Here is a 21,565-nt window from a genome sequence, read left to right as displayed (position 1 = left end):
GCTCGGGAGGCCTGCTTTGCTAATGGGTGACTCAGATGTGGATGGTCCCAGCCTGGGCACAGGCAGACATGTGGGCTTCACCAGGGACACTTCGGGGTCCCTGCCACGTATGGTTCCCTCACCTCCACCTGGCCCAGGCCTGTCCTGTGCAACGTGCTGGGGTTCGACCCGCTCCTCAGCGGCCCTGCAGAAAGGCTAGGGGCTGAGAGGACACTCACAAGACCCATCAATATGGCGCATGTCTTTGCTGCCAGCCACAGGGCTGCTGCTGCACTGGCACGGCCACGGAGGGTGCAGGACTCAAGCCCACCCCGGGAACTGGGGCTGGACAAGGAGCAGAGCGGATGCTGCAGTCAGAAGCTGACAAAACCGAGTGGCAGGCAGGCGTGCTCTGTCTCCTAGGGTCCAGCAGCAGCCTCTCCAAGAGTCCAGGGCAGGCGGGCTGGGCAGAAGTAAGAAGGGCAGGGGTGCCCAATATGGGGGTGGGGAAGTCTGCTGGACTCAAGTGCTGCCCTAGACGAGGCACGAGGCAAGGCCTGGTGAAGTCTGGGCTGGAAAACTGTCAGTGATAGCTGGATTTTCCACTCCGACTAGACACTGCCTGACATCACCTGTGGAACTCTGCAGATGTGAATGGGGGGATGTGAAGAACACGTGGAACCCCTGGACCACAGGAGAGCTTGGCAGTCTCAGCATGGAGCCGGGCCGTGGGCAGTTACTAAGGTCACAGCAAAGATGGTCACACTGACTTCAGACAGTGACGGCCCTGCCATGATCCTGGAGTCATGAGGGTCACTCGCTCAGTGTGCATCGGACACCTACTCCACAAAAAATCCTAAGAGGTCACCCAGCCTCTTTGCGAACACCCCAGGTGAGGAAACTTACTGCCTTGGAGTAACTGCTCAGCCAATCAACACAAAGAGCTCCACTAACGCAGCAGGTGTTGGTGGACGCAGACTGAAGGTCTCCATGTGAAGGTCAAGATAAATCCTACTTATCTAGGCTAGGAGCTGGCCAACACCTGCATTTTGTTGCCAGTGGCCAGCCTAGGAAGAAAGGTTAAGAAAAGAGTGATCTAGAAGAATGGAACGTGGGAGAGCTGTTGCTCTGCCCTGCCCTGCCCTGAGAGAGCTGGGCCCGCACATTCCTGAACGCCCGAGTCCCTGCATCTCTTCTGTGAAGTGGGCTGCTCTAGGGACTGCACGGGCTTAGCGTGTAAGACCCAGGACCGCACAGGCACGCCTCACTGAGGGGACGAAAGCTGCCCGAAACGCCAGGGGTGAGATTTCAGAAAGATGGGAAGTCTCAGAAACCCCCCAAAGAGCTACTTTGATGGTTCCCTGATCCTGACGTCTGACTTGAAAACGTGGCGGGTGTAGGAATTCTTTCAGTCGGGAGTGTGTACTGAGCGTGCTGGATGCACAGCTCAGAATCAGGGAGACCTGGCCCCTTCCCCAGGGAGCATATATGGTTGTGCTGCAAACAGTTCCAGCTGGCATTCCACTGTGGTCTTCTCCATGGGCTTAAAGAGGACTTTCACAGCACTGAGGACCGACCCCTGAGCCCTGCCCCCTCTTCCTCCTCAGAGTCTCATTTGTCAGGATGAGGAATGAAGGGTGAGGGGTGCTTTGTGAGTGGACTCCATGCCTCTTACAGCACTGTAAATGGGATGGACGAGCAGGGCACCTGCCGCATTTTTATCAACACCAAGTTTCCTGTGATAAATCCAAATGCTCCTGGTAAAAGTTCGACCCTGAATAAATAGGTGGGTGGGAGGCACTTGCACAGCAAGTGCGAGCCAAGCTTCCTAAGTCAGGTCTGCCAGCTCCGGACGACGGAGCGGCCTAGGCCCCGCACTGGCCCAGACTGCTGGGCTGGTACCAAGCCCCTCCAGAGGGTGGGGATAGAGCCCGCCAGGCTAAGCTCGGCACCCTCCAGGAGGACCTGGGCCTCCTCCCTTCCTACCTTTGCGCCGGTAACTCTCCCGATTGGTCAGTGGACTTAGGACCGTTTGTCCTCAAGTTCTGGCATTCATTCCCTGGTTAGGCAGTGCTCTTCAGAGTCTAAATACAGTCTGCATTTCACCAGAAAATGTCAGCACTCAACTATTTTGAGCAGTGATTGTTACCATAAATAATAAGTAAATTGTCAGTTATACCTAGAATATGGGTTAGACGTTTCAGATTTCAACTTTCTCCAACTGGTTGGAGTCACAGGGCACTATGTCTAGAAACTAAGAACTCAAACACTTTTTTTTTTTTTTTTAAAGAAAAAAATTACGTTTTCAGCCAAGTACGTTAGACGCTAAGGGGGAAGATTTTTTACTTCATCTGGGGTGGAATTCCCTTCCACAAACAGTTTCCTTTGAGCCCTTAAAATTCCTCAAGAGTGAAGGCAGGCTGAATTCTACACTTTAAAAATGTACTTTTATACATATTTTACCACAACTTAAAAAATTAATAATGTTAAAGGAGAGAGAAGGCAGTTCGGGGTTGATTCTGATTCTTAACAGGTGAAGAATGGCCCTCATCAGAACACTCCTGGGTTTGGGTAAGCAGCATGTGAGGCTACTGAGGCTTTTCTAGACATGAGCTCCCTTGGGAAACACTCAGGCGCCCTAAGTGTCATCATTCACAGTGATCAAGGACACTGGTGAAGAAGGCTTGGCATTCTGCAAAGCTAGTACACACCTAGGCTGCTGGAAACTGGAACAATGGGAGGGAAAAAGATGCTGAGAGGGCTGGGGGTGCGTGTGTGGGCTGGATCACAGCATGAACTGCCCTCCAGCCCCCCACAGGGGCTGAGTCACTTACAGGAAATCCAGGTGGGATGGAGGGCTCGCTCACTCACCCCGTCCCCCGCAGCTAGGGAATTTTATCTTACAATAGCATTGGCTTCCTAACAGAAAAGCAGCTGGCGTGATGGAAGAACTCCAGCTTCGAGGTTCCACACACCTTGGCCTGGGGACCCCTCTAGAAGACCCAGCAGGACCCAGGCGGGGGTCTAATCATTTCCATAGCAGGTTTATTGTGAGAAGTAAGTGGATGGACAGGGAGGCCTGGCGTGCTGCGATTCATGGGGTCGCAAAGAGTCGGACAAGACTGAGCAACTGATCTGATCTGATCTGATCTGAAGGACAGTGACATAAGGGCATTAATACTTACTGAGTGCTTACTATGTGTCAGCTCCTATTCTAAGCACTTCATGAACATTTCTTAACAATGCCAGAAGTTTGGTACTACTGAGTAATGCCTATACTACAAATAAGGAAACTGAGGCACACACAGTCACTTTTGAATCCAGGCCTTGCAATCTCAAAGCCTGAGCTCTCAAGCACTTAAACCACCCATGTTTGAACAAAAGCTTCTGGAACACTGGGACTGGAGGCAGTGTGACTGCCTGCCCTAAGAACTATCAGAGGTGATTATTTTTAGGCCCTGCTTTGTTCTACAAAGAGTGTCTTGTCTCTTGCCCTCTTTGAAATATAAGAGAGTTCCTTCTCTTTGGGATGGACATAACTCTGAAATCTTCTTTCTCTACTAAATAAAAGAAGGGAACAGGGCAAAATAAAATACCTCTATTCAAGGAGGTGAACAACCAGGACAGCAGAGAGGAGACTCTTCCCTGAAAATTCTGATTTTTCTTGAGGTCTGCTTACCCAGGAGTGCATGTGACACCACTTGAAACATCAGGTCTCTGACTGGCCTCTGAGACCCTCTCACCCACAGCAGGAGCCGGGAGCTCAGGGAGCCCACAAGCCAGGAACCGAACATGCAGGCCAGGCTCCACCACCAAGGCCACAGGACTCACTGGCTCGAGGTAATGGAGTCGCTCACTGCTCCTGACCGGGGTGCTGTTCCAGGCCATCTCTGCATGTCCTTGCCTTGCTGACACAGTTCCTCATGAGCCCACCAAGTTACCTGTATACCTTGGGGTCCCATGGGATTTTCTCCTTATGCCACAAAAAGCCAGGGTTTTGATTCTTACACATTAAAGCAATCTTAGGAACAAGAGTTTAAAAAAACACAAGTAAACTCACCAAGTTATCTCAGCAGAGATAACTCCTTGGAAGATTTTGGCCTAATTACCGCTGTTTCTGTATCCATATCTCACATGCAAAACCTGAGGTTCCCTTCTAGAAAGCCTCATGCTGCACGCTCGGGTCCCACTTGCCTGTGTGTGTGCTGCTCTCGCTCACACGCGCCTGCACGCCATGTGTCTCTCCCGGCCACGAGGAAACAGGCTCTGCAATGCAGTTACAGGCTGAAGGTCACTGTGTTAAGCGGTGAGGAGTGAGACTGGGACCGGGGCAGGGCCTGGCTGCTCCTCCTGGGCTTCCTGTCCCCAGGGGGCCCAGGCAGATCCGGACTCTGCAAGCAGGCAGGGGCTGAAGCCTTCTGAGCGAGCGGTCAGTGCTGCTCTGACTGCTCTGCCCCTAGTGGGGGTGGAGGCTGAATCATGCCCCCTCGAGGCCTAAGTGCCCCTCCACACCCTGACTGCCTCGGTCACTGGGGAACTGCGGGAGGAACAGACCGCACTGCCCACATCACCACACTGGACACCTCAACAGGTCCCAGTGAGTGGCGATCCAAGGCAACATGCTCACCCCAGCATTCCTCTCCATGGCCTTTGGCTCACGGCCTAAGATGGACCCTGTAGGCCTTCTCTGCCTTCTTTCTGCCCCCTCCTAACCTTGGTGAAACCTTTCAAACAGATCCACAGAATGGGCACGTAAGCAAGTCTCAGACTGAGTGTAACGAAACAGCAGGCTTGAGTAGAAGTGAGTCCACAGCACTTCCATCACTACTCATGGCCACACTGGGGGAGCCCACACGCCTCCCCACCCCCCGGCCCAAGAGCAATGAGGACAGGGAGGAGAACACGTCTGGTGCTCACGATGGGCCGGCGCACCCCAACACAATGCCGAGGACAAAGGGTCAAAGCAGAGAGGGATACAGCATCTCACCGCCCAGCAGATCTGGAAGAACACTTTATGTAAAGAAACGAGCGGCTGCATCTTAACAGGGGGAGAGTTTTGTTTCCTTCCGCTGAATTCGTCTGAGCTCAGCAAGATACAGAAACGCTGGCCTAACCCAGAAGACTCTGACACGCCTGCTTCACATGGTGGCTGGGGAGTGAGGCGAGCCAGAGCATTCGGGGGCTGGCAGTGGGCGGCCTCTCCCAGTACCAACTCGGCATGCCGGCAGCCGGCACAAGTGAGGGAGAAAAGCAGACAGGCTTTCATGAAGAAAAACCACCCCAAAGCCCAATTCCTTAAAATGTGTCCCTCAACAATGAAGCCCCACAGCTCTGCCCATGGAGCAGGGCCTGGATGGGAGAAGATGAAGAGAAATTGCAACTGGTTAAAGGGAAGAAGAGAAAGTTTCCACCCATGATATTGACAACAATCGCCACCACAGGCTGAAGGTTCGTGAAACAGATGTCTGAGCACTTAGTGTGTAGCTGTTCTTGTGAAGCTTTTAAACGTTCTTTTGAGCCTGTTTCCTTCAACATGTCTGGGCACCAGGGCTGGCCACCCACTTGCCTGCTGCCAGCCTCCTGTGACCACGAAGGGAGGGTGGTGACTTTTCTTCTTCACTTTTTTCCCCTTAAAGAGGGGACTGAGAATTGCAAGTCAACTGCTGCCATTTTGGGAGTGGGGTTGGGGCTGGGATCTAGGTCATGTGTGGCCACAGCTGTTGTTAATAAACTTGCAATGATTTCATAAAAGGCTTCCAAAGAGCTGAGGATTTAGTTTCAAATTATTCCCAGATCGGCTGCAGCTCGCCAAGCAACACCAGACCCTAACCCCCCAGCGCCAGCTGTCCCCCCACAACAGGAAACTGGGGGAGGAGGGTGCACTGCGGCCGGGGCAGCACGTGCTGTGCAGCTGGGGTCTGGAGAGGCAACGAAGGGGCGCCGGGGAGGAGCGCAGGCTGGACGGCTCTTGGCTGGTTCTGTGAAGACTCCTTGGGGCACAGGGGCCTGGAACCCAAACCTTTCTGTCGACACTCCCTGGCTGGAACCTGGAGGCGCATGGAAGGTGGCCACGCTGTGACTCCTGTCAGGCTCCAGGACGCAGCCTGGGGCCCGCTGGTGTGTGCTGAACGTCACACAGGCCCACAGGCCATGTCGAATGGACTGAGCCACACTGCTTGCCTCCTTGGTGCCGTCCTTGAGTCACATCTGAACTGACTGGGCACACTGTCGAGGCCCCTTTCTGCATCTGCAGCTTGCTCGGTGAGGGCCTGCCCCTCTATGCAGGCCTGCCTCTTCACTGGGCTCAGGGACCCGTGGGCCGCTCCTGGCCAGCTCCTATACTTGTGACCTCGCGCGGGACTGCGGAGACTTTAGGACTGGAAGGAGCTAACATCTGCCTGAAGACCTGGGCTTGCATCCTGGTTTTACCAAGTGACTTGAATCCTGTTCCTCATTTGTAGGATAAGAAAGTGGTCCCGCCCCCATGCTGTGATAGAAGCCATTGTATTTAGACAGGAGGTTCACCTTACCATCTTGTTTCTTCTACAGAAGGTACATTTTAAAAGTTCAGGGAAAAAACACTGAAACTAACAATTAGTTACCGACTTGAAGTCTGGAGTATCTTTCTGAAGATATTCTCTAAAAGGGTCTCCACCTTTCGCTCCCTGATCCTCTGAAATACTTTCCCCTCCTCTTCTTTCCCCAGGCCACTCAAACAAGAGTCTCAAAGAAGCCCAGTGCCCTCAGTGCCCCTGACCCATCAGGAAGGCAGATGCTGGTCCAGGCTGGACGGTACTGGAGCCAACTGAGGGCAGAGGGCCGGTGGGTAGCTTTGTTTAAGATGTGGAGAGAATAGAAGACCTGAGATCAACACGGGCCAATTTTTTTTTTGTTTGTTTTTTAAGTCTGGCTGCACCACGCAGCTTCCAAGATCTTCATTCCCCAACCATGGAGTGAAGCTGGGCCCTTGGCAGTGGGAGTATGGAGCGCTAACCACCGGGTTTCCCCATGCCACATTTTACTGACATAATCTTCTGCAAGTTTCTACATTTATACAACTGGGATGATACAGCTGCCTTAGAGCATAGTCACAGAATTAAATATATTAACACATATTAACGTCAGGTTCAATCCACTGCAGGTTTAGGAAAAATAAATAAGTCTCCTGACCAAATGGCTAGGCGATAATGGTGCCAAATTGTAAACTGGTTGTAAAAGCCCTAGGGTTTTATTTGAACTGAACATGCCTCAAATTCTTATATTTAAAAAACAAAGAAGTTGTAGAGAACAATTCTGTGCAGTTTCTGGTAGCCAAAACCCAAGATAAAACCAACTTTGTTTTGTATTTAAAGAGAAAATGCTCTTATGAATTTTGTCCCACTTCTAGAATCCAGCCTGCTAGGTGACTGCTCTGAACACAGCTTCTAGTAACAGTAAGGTGTAACTCGTTAACCCCACTAGGTTACCACTCACGGACAAGAAAAAAGCTCATTTGGGTCCAGTAAAGTCCCAGGGCAACCCATCCCCCACTGCAAAATAATGTCTGTTCATTCACAGGTTGTGATCTGTCTGTGCATTCTGACCCCTAAACTAGAAAACTGTAGTTTGTCGTGACTGGCTTGCTTCTGTTACTTTTTTCCTTCCTAAAAAGACATCTTGTTTTACAAGACTCTTGGTTGAATGTTTTGAGCTTATTTTCAACAACTAACAGATAACTGACAGCTCTCTAATATGGAGTTAGTTCAGTTCCCAAGCAATCCGCAGTCATTAAGGACAGAAACTCAACTTCCCTCCAAACCACGAAGGGATAACTCCCTCACGGACAAACGAGAGATTCTTCCTGGCCTTGCTGGTTAATTAAGCCAGAGAGAAGGGTGGATGACAGGGCATGCTTTGTTTCCCTGGACTTCTGAATGGCTTTGTGTTCCCAGAAGCCCCAACAGATGCTCGGTTGGAATTCAATCGGTCTCCTGGTGAGAATCAAGGAGACGGGGCTGATCCCAGTTTTGATGGGAACAGGACAAGTGGAACAAAATCTCTGGCTGTGGCTGCCCGAGGAAATCGCAGGGATTTATGTTGGCCTGACCTTCCTTTCGAACTTTATACTTTGAGCAAATACAGAACCTTTCTCAGGATAGAAGACGACAGTTCAACAAGAAAACACAGGGAAGTTGCATCTGTGGGCCGAACAAGGCAACAGAAGGAAACCTTTATAATCAACTCCACGTGTGGGAAGAAAAGAGGTGGCGGGAGAAGGAAGAATGAGAAGGAGCAGAAAGGAAAGCAGGGCTGAGAGGAGGCCAGACTGCCTGCCGCTCACCCTCCTGCACATGGCCACTCCCACACTGCTCTTTGTTTCCGGAGAGGAGAGCAGCCTAGGAAATGCTTCCTAGGAGCTCCAGCTGAAGAAAAAGACCCGATTTCTTCACCAAGTTCCTAGAGATGAGCAGGCACCCAGCTGCTGGCTGGCTGGGACCCAGGAAGCAAGTCAGCCAACGGCCAGGTCTGGGGCGGGGAGTTTTGCTACAAGGCAGCGTGGGGCCCCCTGGAGAGCACTGCACAGAGCATCCCACTGTGCCTGCACCTCCCCCCACTCAACCAGCAACAGGAGGGTGACTGTCTAGCTCCAAAGTCACCCTTAGGTCGATTACTTTCTCAGCGACAGGAGGGTAGGCTTGCTAAGGGTCTTGCTGGGTCACGGGGCTGTGGAGTGAGAGTGGCTCCTGGGTTCCTCAGCCTGGTTTTCCACCCGGGAAGGAGACTATTCCTGCTGTGCGGACACGGGATTTTCAAGAGAACTCAGTGCTTTTCTGAGCCTGTGGGGAGCTCTGAGGACGAGGCCGCCTGCCTGGCCTGCCTGTGGCTTCCAGCAGGGGCTGGCCCAACACCCCAGCACCTTTTCTTACTAGAGCTGGTGGAGATGTTCTACACCAGGGGCTAACAAGTCTTTTATCTCTGACTTATACAGTCCTAGCTTGAACAGTGTTTTAGATTTGGACTGATGGTCAATCTTTGGTGCCCATCTCTCCGCACGCCCCATTCCCCACATCCTGCTGTCCCGTAGTCCTGGCCTGCTCAACATTCACCGTCAGTTACGTACTTGCCCCGGGGCTAACTTGGGTCTGTGACCCCATCTACTCGCTATGTGTGTTCATGTAAGTCTTTCCACGTTTTTCTCTCTCCCTCTCTCCATGTTATATATAGATACATGGCATCACTTTCTACAGCTATATACCGTATTGGGCTATTCACCACTGTACTTAGACAGGAGGGAGAGAGAAACATCTGTCATGTCTAAGCCACTGTTATTTCTGGGCTTTCTCTTACCCACATCCAAACTGATCCTTATTACTATAGGGATATTTACTGATTTCTAACTCAGTCATATTACTCTTTACATATTAACAATATATGTATCTACATAATTTATGTGTGACAACTATTTCCTCCAGTTTTTCATTTATCTTTACCTTTGTTTATGGTGTCTTTTGCCAAAGAGGATTTGTGTTTCTCAGCCTGGCCTTGAGGCAGTGCTAAGAAGGACCTTGCCTTCTCCGAGACTGTAAGTCATCTCTCCTGTGTCCTTGGAGCATCTTCAGATGGCTTGCCCAGTGCCCTCCAAACAGCTACTGGATGTTTCCCTCTCCACAGAGCAGCCAGCACGACCTTTACCACTTAAACTAGGCCGAGTCACTTGTGTCCTTCGGGCCTGTGACAGCTCCCGCCAGCCACTCGGTGAGACCCGCGGGCTGCTTCAGCGCCCACCTCTCTCACCTTCCTCCCCTCGTTCACCACCTGCAAGCCACACTGGCCTTCTCTGTTCCACAACAGGCTGGCTTTGTTTGACTTCTTTGGCTTGCGTGCAGGTCTCACTGCAGACGCTGCCTCTCAGAGAGGTCTGCCGAGATGACTTCCTGCTCCTGCTTCTGACACTCTCTGCCACATCACTCTATGACTCTTCCTGCACTGCACCAACCACGGGAAGGGGTTTCGTTTTAAACTTAATAAGACTGTAAACTCCATGGAGACTAGTCCTAGCAGTACTGAGTGGTTACAAATGAAAGAATGGATGAATCTATCATTTCTGTAAGGATCTGACTGAAACTTTTATCACTTCAAATTCTCCTGGGGCTATTCCTGTCTCTGCTGTCTCCCTTTGATCTATCTGCCTATTCCTGCATTAGTCTACATGACTTTGATTAGTGCAGCTTCATAGTAAAAATTAAGTCTCATTTTCAAAATTATAGGTAATTGCCTTTCCCTTCTCCAAGGGACCTTCCCAACCCAGGTCTCCTACACTGCAGGTGGATTCTTTACCAGCTGAGCCAGAAGGGAAGCCCAAGTATAATGGAGTGGGTATTCTATCCCTTCTCCAGCAGATCTTTCAAACCCAGCAATTGAACCAGGGTCTCCTGCATTACAGGTGGATTCTTTACCAACTGAGCTATTAGGGAAGCACTTTATACAAGGTAAATGCTATATAAATAGTTGCTGGCACGTGGCAAATTCAAATTTTGCTTTTTGGAACTTTCTGGAATTTTTTTTTCCTTGAATATTTTCGATACATGTTTGTTGAATCCACAGATGTAGAACCTATAGATATGAAGGCCGACTGCATTTGTCTTTTTATCATCCAAAGGTATCATATAGTAAACTATCATCAATAGCTATTAATACTGAACCATTTCTGAACATCTGAAACAATCTTTCCTGGTCATGGTTTCTATTTGGTGACATTTTATTTATATTCATAAGTGAGATAAACCTGTAGCTTTCTTTTTCAGGGTTACCTCTGAGAGGTTTTGGTATCAGCATTTGGCTGGCTTTATACAAATACATGTAAAACATTCCTTATTTTTCTATGCTCAAAAATATTTTGAATGGCATATGAAAGTCTATTCTGTAAAGGATCAAAAGAACTTGCTTATGAACTATAGGGGAGTGCTGCTCTCTGCAGAGTAGCTTTTAGCTACTTTTTCAGTTTTCAGGTATTGTTATCAGTCTGTGCAGTTCCCTATCTTTTCAGGGGTCAAAATGCACTAGGTATGTGTAAGACCTCTTTTTGTTGTATCACAGTATTGATACTTGCCCCCTACAAAGTGACAGGCAGCCGTTTGTTCACTTACAGTGGGGTCGGTCCAGAGAGAGCATCGGGAACACTCCTGGCAGGGGGCTCCTGGGGAGCGAGGGTGCTGGCAGAAGTGGTCGTAGCCATTGATGGACACGCGGCAGAGGTAGCACATCTGGGCACCGCAGCGGCAGGACATGCGGTTGCAGCCTTCAGATTTGATGAGGCTGGTCCCACACTTGTGGCATTTCCTAATGCGGGCAGCAGTCATTTTTTCTTCACTTAAAAAAAAAAAAAAGGAAGAAACATGATTGGAGAGAGCAGCAAAGATGAAAGAAAAATATGGCTGTTAAAGTATTTCTTTTCATAGATAATGACTGCTTGGCTCTTCTGGTGACATGCAAAGGGTGAAAAGAATCTACGTTTTGGAGTCTCAGAACTGGCTTCGCTTTTTCAGTTGGATGACCCTGAGTAAATTATTTAACTGCTTGGAGACTCAGTTTCCTTGTTTTTATAGTGTTCTGAAAGAGGATCACAGATAAGAACAAAGCACCCGGGGCACAGTGCCTGGTACTGGGTGTTTGGAGGATGATTATTCTGTTTATTACAGGCGTCCCTAACAGGCTTAAAATAGAAAAAAACTCAGGGTCTTCCTAAAGAATGTTTTTTATATACACAAAGCTGGATAATGGAGAGCCAGTAAACCTTAGTTATACACACCTTGTATTTTTAAATACCTGACATTGGGCCAGGGTAGACATACCTGGGGGCCAGCCAATAGCCACTTTATGGCTTCCTCCTGTTGGCAGAGCCCGCCTCCTCTGACAAACTGGCATGTTGGAATCCTATATTCCCAGGTCCCTTGCAGCTAGGCGATGGGCATGCATATGACTCAATCCTGGCCAATGCGAAGCTTGTGGGGAGGCTACTTGCTTTCAGAGGCACTTTAACTGTTATCTACAGTCAAAATGACAGGTCTTGGCTCTTTTTCAATAGCTGGCACTGCTGAATTAGTTATTTCTTACGGTGCTGTTCCTAACTCTAAAATAACACGTGCCAACTTTGCCTGTAATGCTCATGTGTCTGTCTTCCTCTGCTGCACTGAATTCCTGAAGGTAGAGGGCAGAGGCTGTGCTGCCTGTACCCAGCTGGCATGAAGAATTACAGTCCTGATGGGAAGGAGCCAAAGGTGTCCCTGCTGAGACCAAGAAGGGCACGAAGGAGCCCAAGGGTGCACAGCCCTGAAGGACTCATCCCGCTGCTCGAGCACATCTCTCCTCTCCAAGTACGAACCCAGAGTGGTAACCAGGGAACTGCCTCAGTGTAAGGACCATAACTGTCTGGGGATGAGTTCTGATCCACTCTCTCCCTCCCAGAGCTAAGACAATGCAACCTTCTCCCTTCCATCACTCCCCGTTTTTCTGCTAATAAGGAGCAGCAGCCAGGTGAGCATGGGGCAGGCAAGCGTTTTTAAACACCGATGTTCAGAAGACTATTGTGGTATGCTCCTCAAAAGCCAGATCATGTGTTTAAACAAAGAAAAAAATGCATTAGGAAACTGGCTGCTATTCACTGAGGTCTAATTTCTGAATGGTCCAAAATGAAGGCAGAATTCTGGCTTGAAAGAATTTAAATCCAGTTCAAGTTACAGAAGAACAAATGAGTTCTCAGTTTTGCTGAACAGGAAACAAGGTCAAGGAGACAAGGTTTTTAAAAAATGAATTTATTACTGTCAACATTGTATACATGTTCACGATTTCAGTGAGCTCAGCAACTGTGAACACATTTCTCAATCCTCCATGGTAAGACTCACAAGGTTCTGATGAAAAGGTCTGCCATCTGAAAAGCTGTGACCACAACACAACTGCAATTTTCTACAAAGCAGGAGCTTTCTGTGTAAGCACACCCTGGAGACTGCGGGCTGGCCTTAAGCCGCTGCGCTCTAGCGGCCTGGGACTGGCTCACTTCTTACCTGGGCAGCTCCTCAGGCTGTAGTGTGGGAGAGCAGTGGCTCAAGAGTACACTATCCTTTCTAGGAAGAAAGCACAGGCCTGGTCTGTCACCAAGCTGTGAGTCATCAATGTGAAATAATACTGGGTGTGGTGGTGGGGGGAAGTCAAGGCAGTTCTAAATGGATGGAGGAATATAGAGAACACATACAACTCAACATTGTTGTGATGTTCAAACAGCTGTTCACACTGCAGGAGTATTTATTCAAATCCGTTTCTGCGAAACAATAGTACTAGATGCGACCGGAATGACCTTGTCCCAAAAAAGGACTGCTCTTAAGAGATGTAGTGACCACCTATCCAGTAATGTGAAAGTGCAAAATGGCACTGGGGAGAAATCACAGTTGGCTTTTTTGGGAGGAGGGTGATTTGGCAAGTCAATTCTAAACTAGGCAGGAAGCAAACAGGCCCACAGGATGTGATCGTTTGCAGGAAAGGAAGTGAGGCCTGAGCTGCAGCTGTGTGTGCTGACCTTGTGTCCAAACAGGAAGGCCCACTGCCCCGCTCTACACAGCCAATCAAGAGTCCACGATCCCTTGCTTATCTGTTCTCACCACTACCGAAAAACACTGGGAGCACCTTCTGGGCACTGTCTATTCCTTGTGGCACATGCTATTTGAAATCTTAAATGGCTTTGCTTCATGAGCATGTGTATGTATTTTTTTGGTGATGACGTGACAAAAAATTAACCATTTTATCCAGTTTAAGGTATACAATTCAAGGACATCCAGTATACTCCCAGTGTTGCACACCCATCACCCTTCTCTGGTTCCAGAACACTTTCATTATCCCCCAAGGAAGCTCGGGACCTATGGAGCAGTCACTCTTCCCAACCCCCTTTCCACTGCAACCATTAATGTGCTTTCTGTCTCCAGTGGGTTTGCCTATTCTGCACAGAGGCAAATATTCGGATGCCTATGAGTACTTTATATACATGGAATCACGTTAAGATGTGGCGTTCTGAGACTGGCTTCTTCCACTTAGCCTGTTTTGAAAGCTCATCCATGGTGTAGCCAAGTATCTTCGCTCCCTTTCTATGGCTGAATAATATTCTGCTGCTGCTGCTGCTAAGTCACTTCAGTTGTGTCGGACTCTGTGCGACCCCATAGACGGCAGCCCACCAGGCTCCCCCGTCCCTGGGATTCTCTGCAGTGGGTTGCCGTTTCCTTCTCCAATGCATGAACGTGAAAAGTGAAAGTGAAGTCGCTCAGTCCTGTCTGACTCTTCTCGACCCCATGGACTGCAGCCTGCCAGGCTCCTCCGTCCATGGGATTTTCCAGGCAAGAGTACTGGAGTGGGGTGCCATTGCCTTCTCCGGAATAATACTCTACTCTATGGCTATAATACACTTGGTTGGCCATTCATCAGTTGGACATCTGGGCTGCTTCCTTCATTTGGCTAACACCAAGAGTGCTGCTACCAACACTTTTGTACAAGTTTTGCTGGAGCACCTGCCTCACCTCATGCCACTTACTATGCTGTATCTTATGACTCAGCAATAAACCGCTCATTACGCCCTGTGTGCACCCTGCTGTTTCTTACTTCTGACAGTAGGCGACTGGGGTCCCTTGGGTCTCTGGTCCCTGGCGTAACGGCTATGGGGGGCGGGTGGCAGAGAAGTAGAAGCCCCTGGAGCACCCTTTCCCCACAAAAGGCGACACCAGATTCCTGTGACCATCTTTGAGACTGGCGCCACCATCAAAAGCTTCAAAGACATAGGGCTGTTGATTCCCAACATATCTCCTTTACTCCTCTGACTGGCCTGTACCGAGGAACGGGTCCTGGAGAACACTGCACAGGCCTGACCAGGTAATAGCTCTCACTGCAGCTGCTGTTCCAGATGTCACCAGAGCAAACAAACAGAACCTCTGGCAACTGGTATGCAGCTATTGATCCGGAAAATGCTTTTATTTTCTGTCCAATAAGCCGAGAACACCAGAAGCAGTTGGTAAGAACCTTGATCATCTGTCACCCAACAGGTAACACACTAGACCACCATTCTAATGACATGCAACTAGAACCCAGGGAACAGGAAGCAGCAGGCACTCTAGTTTACTTTAATATGGTATATGCATGCCAGAAAATGGGAGATAAATCCCTTAAAAATACAGATATCTCTAATTTCTATGAATCTCTGGTGGTCTGGAGGTCAAGTGTGTATCTATCAGGCTATTATTCCTCCCAAAGCTAACCACACATTGCTGTATTTTGTATTCCCACCATGAAGAAAGAAGTCAGACATCTGGGAGGCCTTTCTGCATTTTGGAATTAACATGTATCACATCTGGATATGTGGTTCTGATCCACTTACTCCTGAGACAAAAGGCCAGGTTTAAGCAGTGCCTAAACCAAGAGAAGCCTTCCAAGCTACATTCCAAGTGTCTATAGCAGACTAACATGCTGAATGGAGCTGGTAGCAGGAATTGAAAGGAAAGTCAGAATAGGGGTTATGCTTTCAAAAAGTAACCAACTCTGGGAACTCTCTGGTGGTCCAGAGGTTAGGACTTGGTACTTTTACTGTGGGAGCCTGGGTGATCACTGGTTGGGGAACTAAGATCCCAAAAGCCACACAGTGGGACCAAACAAAAAGTAACCAACTCTAAGAAACATCTCTGGGTCTGTGACTGAGTCTTGGAGTAGTTCAAATGCCCGATCAGGGGGCCATCAAGAACCAATTTATTGAGCTGGGCAAAACTCCATCACCAAGTGCAAGCAGAATACATACAACCAGGCCTGAGCAGGCCTTGAATGCAAGAAGCTGTCTGTTTATGTGCTTTGTCAAATTTATAAATCAGGGCCTTCTACTTAAAAAACAACAACAAAGAGCTAATACTTATGGAAAACATCATGTGGCACCATCCATCATGGACGCTTTAATCTGCACAACTCTACAAGTAGGTATGATTATGCTCTATACCTTACAGGTAAGAAAATTTTTAAACTTAATTTAATTGGAGGATAATTACTTTACCATACTGTGGTGGTTTTAGCCACACATCAACATGCATCGGCCACAGGTATACATGTGTCCCGCATCCTGAACTCCCCACCCCGTCCCATCCCTCTGGGTTGTCCCAGAGCACTGGCTTTGGGTGCTTGCTTCATGCACTGAATTTGCACTGGTCAACAGATAAGGAAATTTTTAGGCACAGAAAAATTTAAAACTTTGCTCCAGGCTCTTAACTACAGGTAACCCCAATCTGATCACATGACTCCTTAAGAGCAGAGTAAGTTTATCACTGGTCAGACAAAGATGGAAAGATGGACAAAAGAATCAGAGAGACATGAGAAGAATTCCACCGCCCTTGGCTGGCTTTGAAGACAGAGGAAGAAGGCCATGAGCCAAGGAATGTGAGAGCTTCCAGAAGCAGAGAATAACCTTCTATTCACTGCTGCTGAGAAAATGAGAACCTCAGTCCTATACCCTCAAAGAACTGTATCCAGTCACCTGGATACTTCAGGATATTCTTCTCAATTTCAAGTTCAATAACCTTACATTTGGAAAGTCCCTTTTGCCATGTAAGGTAACATATCCACAGGTTTACAGATTTTACAAATTAGGGAGACATGGGACACTTCTGAGGAACATTATTCCACCCACTAAACTTGTGGCAAACAGCAAAGCCAGGGAGCTCCTTGCCTGGATTCCAGTTCCTGCTCTGCCAGTCACTGCTGCGTAAGCGTGTTTACTTGGGCTCTCTGTGCCTCAGCTGTTGTCATTCGTAAAATGAGGATCAGATCAAATCAGATAAGTTGCTCAGTCGTGTCCGACTCTCTGCGCCCCATGAATCACAGCACGCCAGGCCTCCCTGTCCATCACCAACTCCCGGAGTTCACTCAGACTCACGTCCATCGAGTCAGTGATGCCATCCAGCCATCTCATCCTCTGTCGTCCCCTTCTCCTCCTGCCCCCAATCCCTCCCAGCATCAGAGTCTTTTCCAATGAGTCAACTCTTCACATGAGGTGGCCAAAGTACTGGAGTTTCAGCTTTAGCGTCATTCCTTCCAAAGAAATCCCAGGGCTGATCTCCTTCAGAATGGACTGGTTGGATTTCCTTGCAGTCCAAGGGACTCTCAAGAGTCTTCTCCAACACCACAGTTCAAAAGCATCAATTCTTCGGCGCTCAGCCTTCTTCACAGTCCAACTCTCACATCCATACATGACCACTGGAAAAACCATAGCCTTGACTAGACGGACCTTTGTTGGCAAAGTAACGTCTCTGCTTTTCAATATGCTATCTAGGTTGGTCATAACTTTCCTTCCAAGGAGTAAGCGTCTTTTAGTTTCATGGCTGCAATCACCATCTGCAGTGATTTTGGAACCCCCCAAAATAAAGTCTGACACTGTTTCCACTGTTTCCCCATCTATTTCCCATGAAGTGATGGGACTAGATGCCATGATCTTCGTTTTTTGAATGTTGAGCTTTAAGCCATAACAGTACCCATCTCTGGTGGAGACTTGGAGATTGTTAACTGCCCTAAACAGCCATTTCCCCCTTCATTTTCTTGGTTACAAAACCCACTCCTTACCCTTCAAATTTAAGCTGGACCAAAAAATCAGCCAGCTAGAGACTACATATGGAGTCTGCCTTGGGGCCCGACTGTGAGCATGCGGCTCAGTCTAGAGCAACAGGGTATGAGCAGAAATAATGTTTCTGTCTCTCTCCTCTCCTATGGGCTGGAGTGCAAATATGGTTGCAACTTAGTCACAACCATGGAGGTGAGAACACTCCTCTAGGGAATGACGAAGTGATGAGATAAAGAGAACGAGGTTTTTGAATGACCTCATGGGACAGATGCGCTCTATCGGCCTGGCAGGGCTGGACTATTATGAGAGAGAAACAGACATCTGTATTACGTAAGTCAATGCATTTATAAAGTTAGTATCTGTAAAGTGCCCAGATACATAAGGAGCACTATACAGCAATGGTTCTGACTGACGGCATTATGTTGCATTCTAGAGGTTGTAATGGGGTTAGGTTGCCCCCTTGAGCTTATTCTAGACTGAAGTAGCTTGAGAGCCTGTTTTTTCACACAGCATTTACTGCCCCCCATGCCCCCCCCCCCACAAAGACAGGTTAATGGGGGAGTTGAGAATCAGTCAGTAGGCTCCCCAAACCATGTTACTCACATAGATGTTCGGTACTTGATGTCATCTTTTTCAGCCAGCTCCTCACAAGTGAGGCCGTTGTGCTCTTTCCAGAGTCCTTGACACTTCCTACAGGTTTCCTGGGGATAAAGGAGAGACACAAAGACAGCTCTTGGTGAAGAGATACCATATAAGTTTCCATTCAACAACAGGGAATGTGAAACAAGCTTCACTTGTCTTGAATTCTTTTGGAGGATCGCTCTCCCTTTCAGCAGGGATATTTCTTAAGACATCTCTCAACAGAAGAAGAATCATTAGAAGGAACCATGAGGAAATTTCTCTCTCTTTAGATCAAAATACAACACTGCTCCCATCACCCAATTTGTATAAGGCTTTCTAAAAATTCCAAGAGTCGCTTGAAAAAAACATAAATCTAAAAGGATAGATTTATGTGGTCTTGGGCTTTTAAAATTAAAATGCTGTGAGCTGTTTGAGGGCTGGTTCCACCCACTATTCCAGCATTGGTCTGGCAGACACTACTTGTGTTAAAACTGAACCGAAGGACAACCTAGATTAGGATCACTAGGGGTCGTTAAGGGAGACATCCCCTCAGCCACCCCTCACTCAAAAAACATGGCTATCATCCTCCATAGCATAACTTCATTTATAAATAAAAATTTTAAAAAGTATTACTTTTTATTTGAGGACCCATCACAGTTTACAAAATATTCTCATATACACTGGAAACTATCTTACATCAACAACAAGAATTTAAAGAAACATGAATCAAATGTAATTTCCATAAATGGAAATCACCACCGTAATAAGTACAATGAAGGAAAAGATGGTGTTATCAGCTTTGTTTGGCCTGGGGGCCAGTGAAGGCTTGAGGAAGTGGAGCCTGAGATTAGGAAGATGAGTCAAAGAAAGCAAAAGGAGAATAGCATTCCAGACAGAGGAACAGTAAGAGAAAGATGCTGGCAGAGGAAGTTGGGTAAGTTTGGTCCCTGTAGCTGGACTGCAGATACTGAAAATAGGCCTGGCGAGGCCCACTGAAGCCTGTCTGTGTGAGGCTTTGCCAGTTCAGTTCAGTTGCTCAGTCGCGTCCAACTCTTTGCAACCCCATGAATTGCAGCACGCCAGGCCTCCCTGTCCATCACCAACTCCCAGAGTTTACTCTTAAGTCACGTCCATCAAGTCGGTGATGCCATCCAGCCATCTCATCCTCTGTCGTCCCGTTCTCCTCCTGCCCCCAATCCCTCCCAGCATCAGAGTCTTTTCCAATGAGTCAACTCTTCGCATGAGGTGGCCAAAGTATTGGTTTCAGCTTTAGCATCATTCCTTCCAATGAACACCCAGGACTGATCTCCTTTAGGATGGACTCGTTGGACCTCCTTGGAGTCCAAGGGACTCTCAACACCACAGTTTAAAAGCATCAATTCTTCAGTGCTCAGCTTTCTTCACAGTCCAACTCTCACATCCATACATGACCACAGGAAAAACCAAAGCCTTGACTAGATGGACCTTTGTTGGCAAAGTAATGTCTCTGCTTTTCAATATGCTATCTAGGTTGGTCATAACTTTCCTTCCAAGGAGTAAGTGTCTTTTAATTTCATGGCTGCAATCACCATCTGCAGTGATTTTGGAACCCCCCAAAATAAAGTCTGACACTGTTTCCACTGTTTCCCCATCTATTTCCCATGAAGTGATGGGGCTGGATGCCATGATCTTAGTTTTCTGAATGTTGAGCTTTAAGCCAATTTTTTCACTCTCCTCTTTCACTTTCATCAAGAGGCTTTTGAGTTCCTCTTCACCTTCTGCCATACGGGTGGTGTTATCTGCATATCTGAGGTTACTGATATTTCTCCCGGCAATCTTGATTCCAGCTTGTGCTTCTTCAAGCCTAGTGTTTCTCATGATGTACTCTGCATATAAGTTAAATAAACAGGGTGACAATATACAGCCTTGATGTACTCCTTATCCTATTTGGAACCAGTCTGTTGTTCCATGTCCAGTTCTAACTGTTGCTTCCTGACCTGCATATAGGCTTCTCAAGAGGCAGGTCAGGTGGTCTGGTATTCCCATCTCTTTCAGAATTGTCCACAGTTTATTGTGATCCACACAGTCAAAGGCTTTGGCATAGTCAATGAAGCAGAAATAGATGTTTTTCTGGAACTCTCTTGCTTTTTTGATGATCCAGCAGATGTTGGCAATTTGATCTCTGGTTCCTCTGCCTTTTCTAAAACCAGCTTGAACATCAGGAAGTGCACGGTTCACATTATTGCTGAAGCCTGGCTTGGAGAATTTTGAGCATTACTTTACTAGCATGTGAGATGAGTTCAATTGTGCAGTAGTTTGAGCATTCTTTGCCATTGCCTTTCTTTGGGATTGAAATGAAAACTGACCTTTTCCAGTCCTGTGGCCACTGCTGAGTTTTCCAAATTTGGTGGCATATTGAGTGCAGTACTTTCACAGCATCATCTTTCAGGATTTGAAAGAGCTCAACTGGAATTCCATCACCTCCAGTAGCTTTGTTCGTAGTGATGCTTCTGCCTTGTCATACTGAACAGTATGACAAGGCAAAACAATAGGATACTGAAAGAGGAACTCCCCAGGTTGGTAGGTGCCCAATATGCTACTGGAGATCAGTGGAGAAATAACTCCAGGAAGAATGAAGGGATGGAGCCAAACAAAAACAATACCCAGCTGTGGATGTGACTGGTGATAGTTCTAGCAAGGTCCGATGCTGTAAAGAGCAATATTGCATAGGAATTTGGAATGTTAGGTCCATGAATCAAGGCAAATTGGAAGTGGTCAAACAGGAGATGGCAAGCATGAACGTCAACATTCTTAGGAATCAGCAAACTAAAATGGACTGGAATGGGTGAATTTAACTCAGATGACCATTATATCTACTACTATGGGCAGGAATCCCGTAGAAGAAATGGAGTAGCCATCATGGTTAACAAAAGAGTCAGAGATTGGATGCAATCTCAAAAATGACAGAATGATCTCTATTCATTTCCAAGGCAAACCATTCAATATCACGGTAATCTAAGCCTATGCCCCAACCAGAAATGCTGAAGAAGCTGAAGTTGAACGGTTCTATGAAGACCTACAAGACCTTTTAGAACTAACACCCAAAAAAGATGTCCTTTTCATTATAGGGGACTGGAATGCAAAAGTAGGAAGTCAAGAAACACTTGTAGTAACGGGCAAATTTGGCCTCGGAGTACGGAATGAAGCAGGGCAAAGGCTAATAGAGTTCTGCCAAGAGAACGCATTGGTCATAGCAAACACCCTCTTCCAACAACACAAGAGAAGACTCTACCCATGGACATCACCAGATGGTCAACACTGAAATCAGACTGATTATATTCTTTGCAGCCAAAGATGGAGAAGCTCTATACAGTCAGCAAA

The 21,565-nt window shown here is 47.8% G+C and overlaps 1 protein-coding gene across 5 annotated transcripts in view; it reads right to left on the bottom strand.

Moving 5' to 3' along the window:
* Nucleotides 1–21,565, bottom strand: part of RNF216 (ring finger protein 216) — a 120,782-nt gene that overhangs the window by 4,169 nt on the left and 95,048 nt on the right. For all 5 annotated transcript variants that reach the window (XM_070362781.1, XM_070362780.1, XM_005887323.3 and 2 more), the window contains 2 exons: nt 18,188–18,285; nt 11,106–11,328 (listed from right to left, as the gene is read on the bottom strand). In XM_070362781.1, the coding sequence (XP_070218882.1) occupies nt 11,106–11,328; nt 18,188–18,285 (321 nt within the window). The remainder of the gene's footprint in view (nt 1–11,105; nt 11,329–18,187; nt 18,286–21,565) is intronic.

The sequence above is a fragment of the Bos mutus genome, chromosome 25 (genome assembly GCF_027580195.1).
Source record: "Bos mutus isolate GX-2022 chromosome 25, NWIPB_WYAK_1.1, whole genome shotgun sequence".
Classification (NCBI taxonomy): domain Eukaryota; kingdom Metazoa; phylum Chordata; class Mammalia; order Artiodactyla; family Bovidae; genus Bos; species Bos mutus.
The sequence above is the reverse complement of the archived record's forward strand: the minus strand, read 5'-3'. Positions and strand labels throughout refer to the sequence as shown.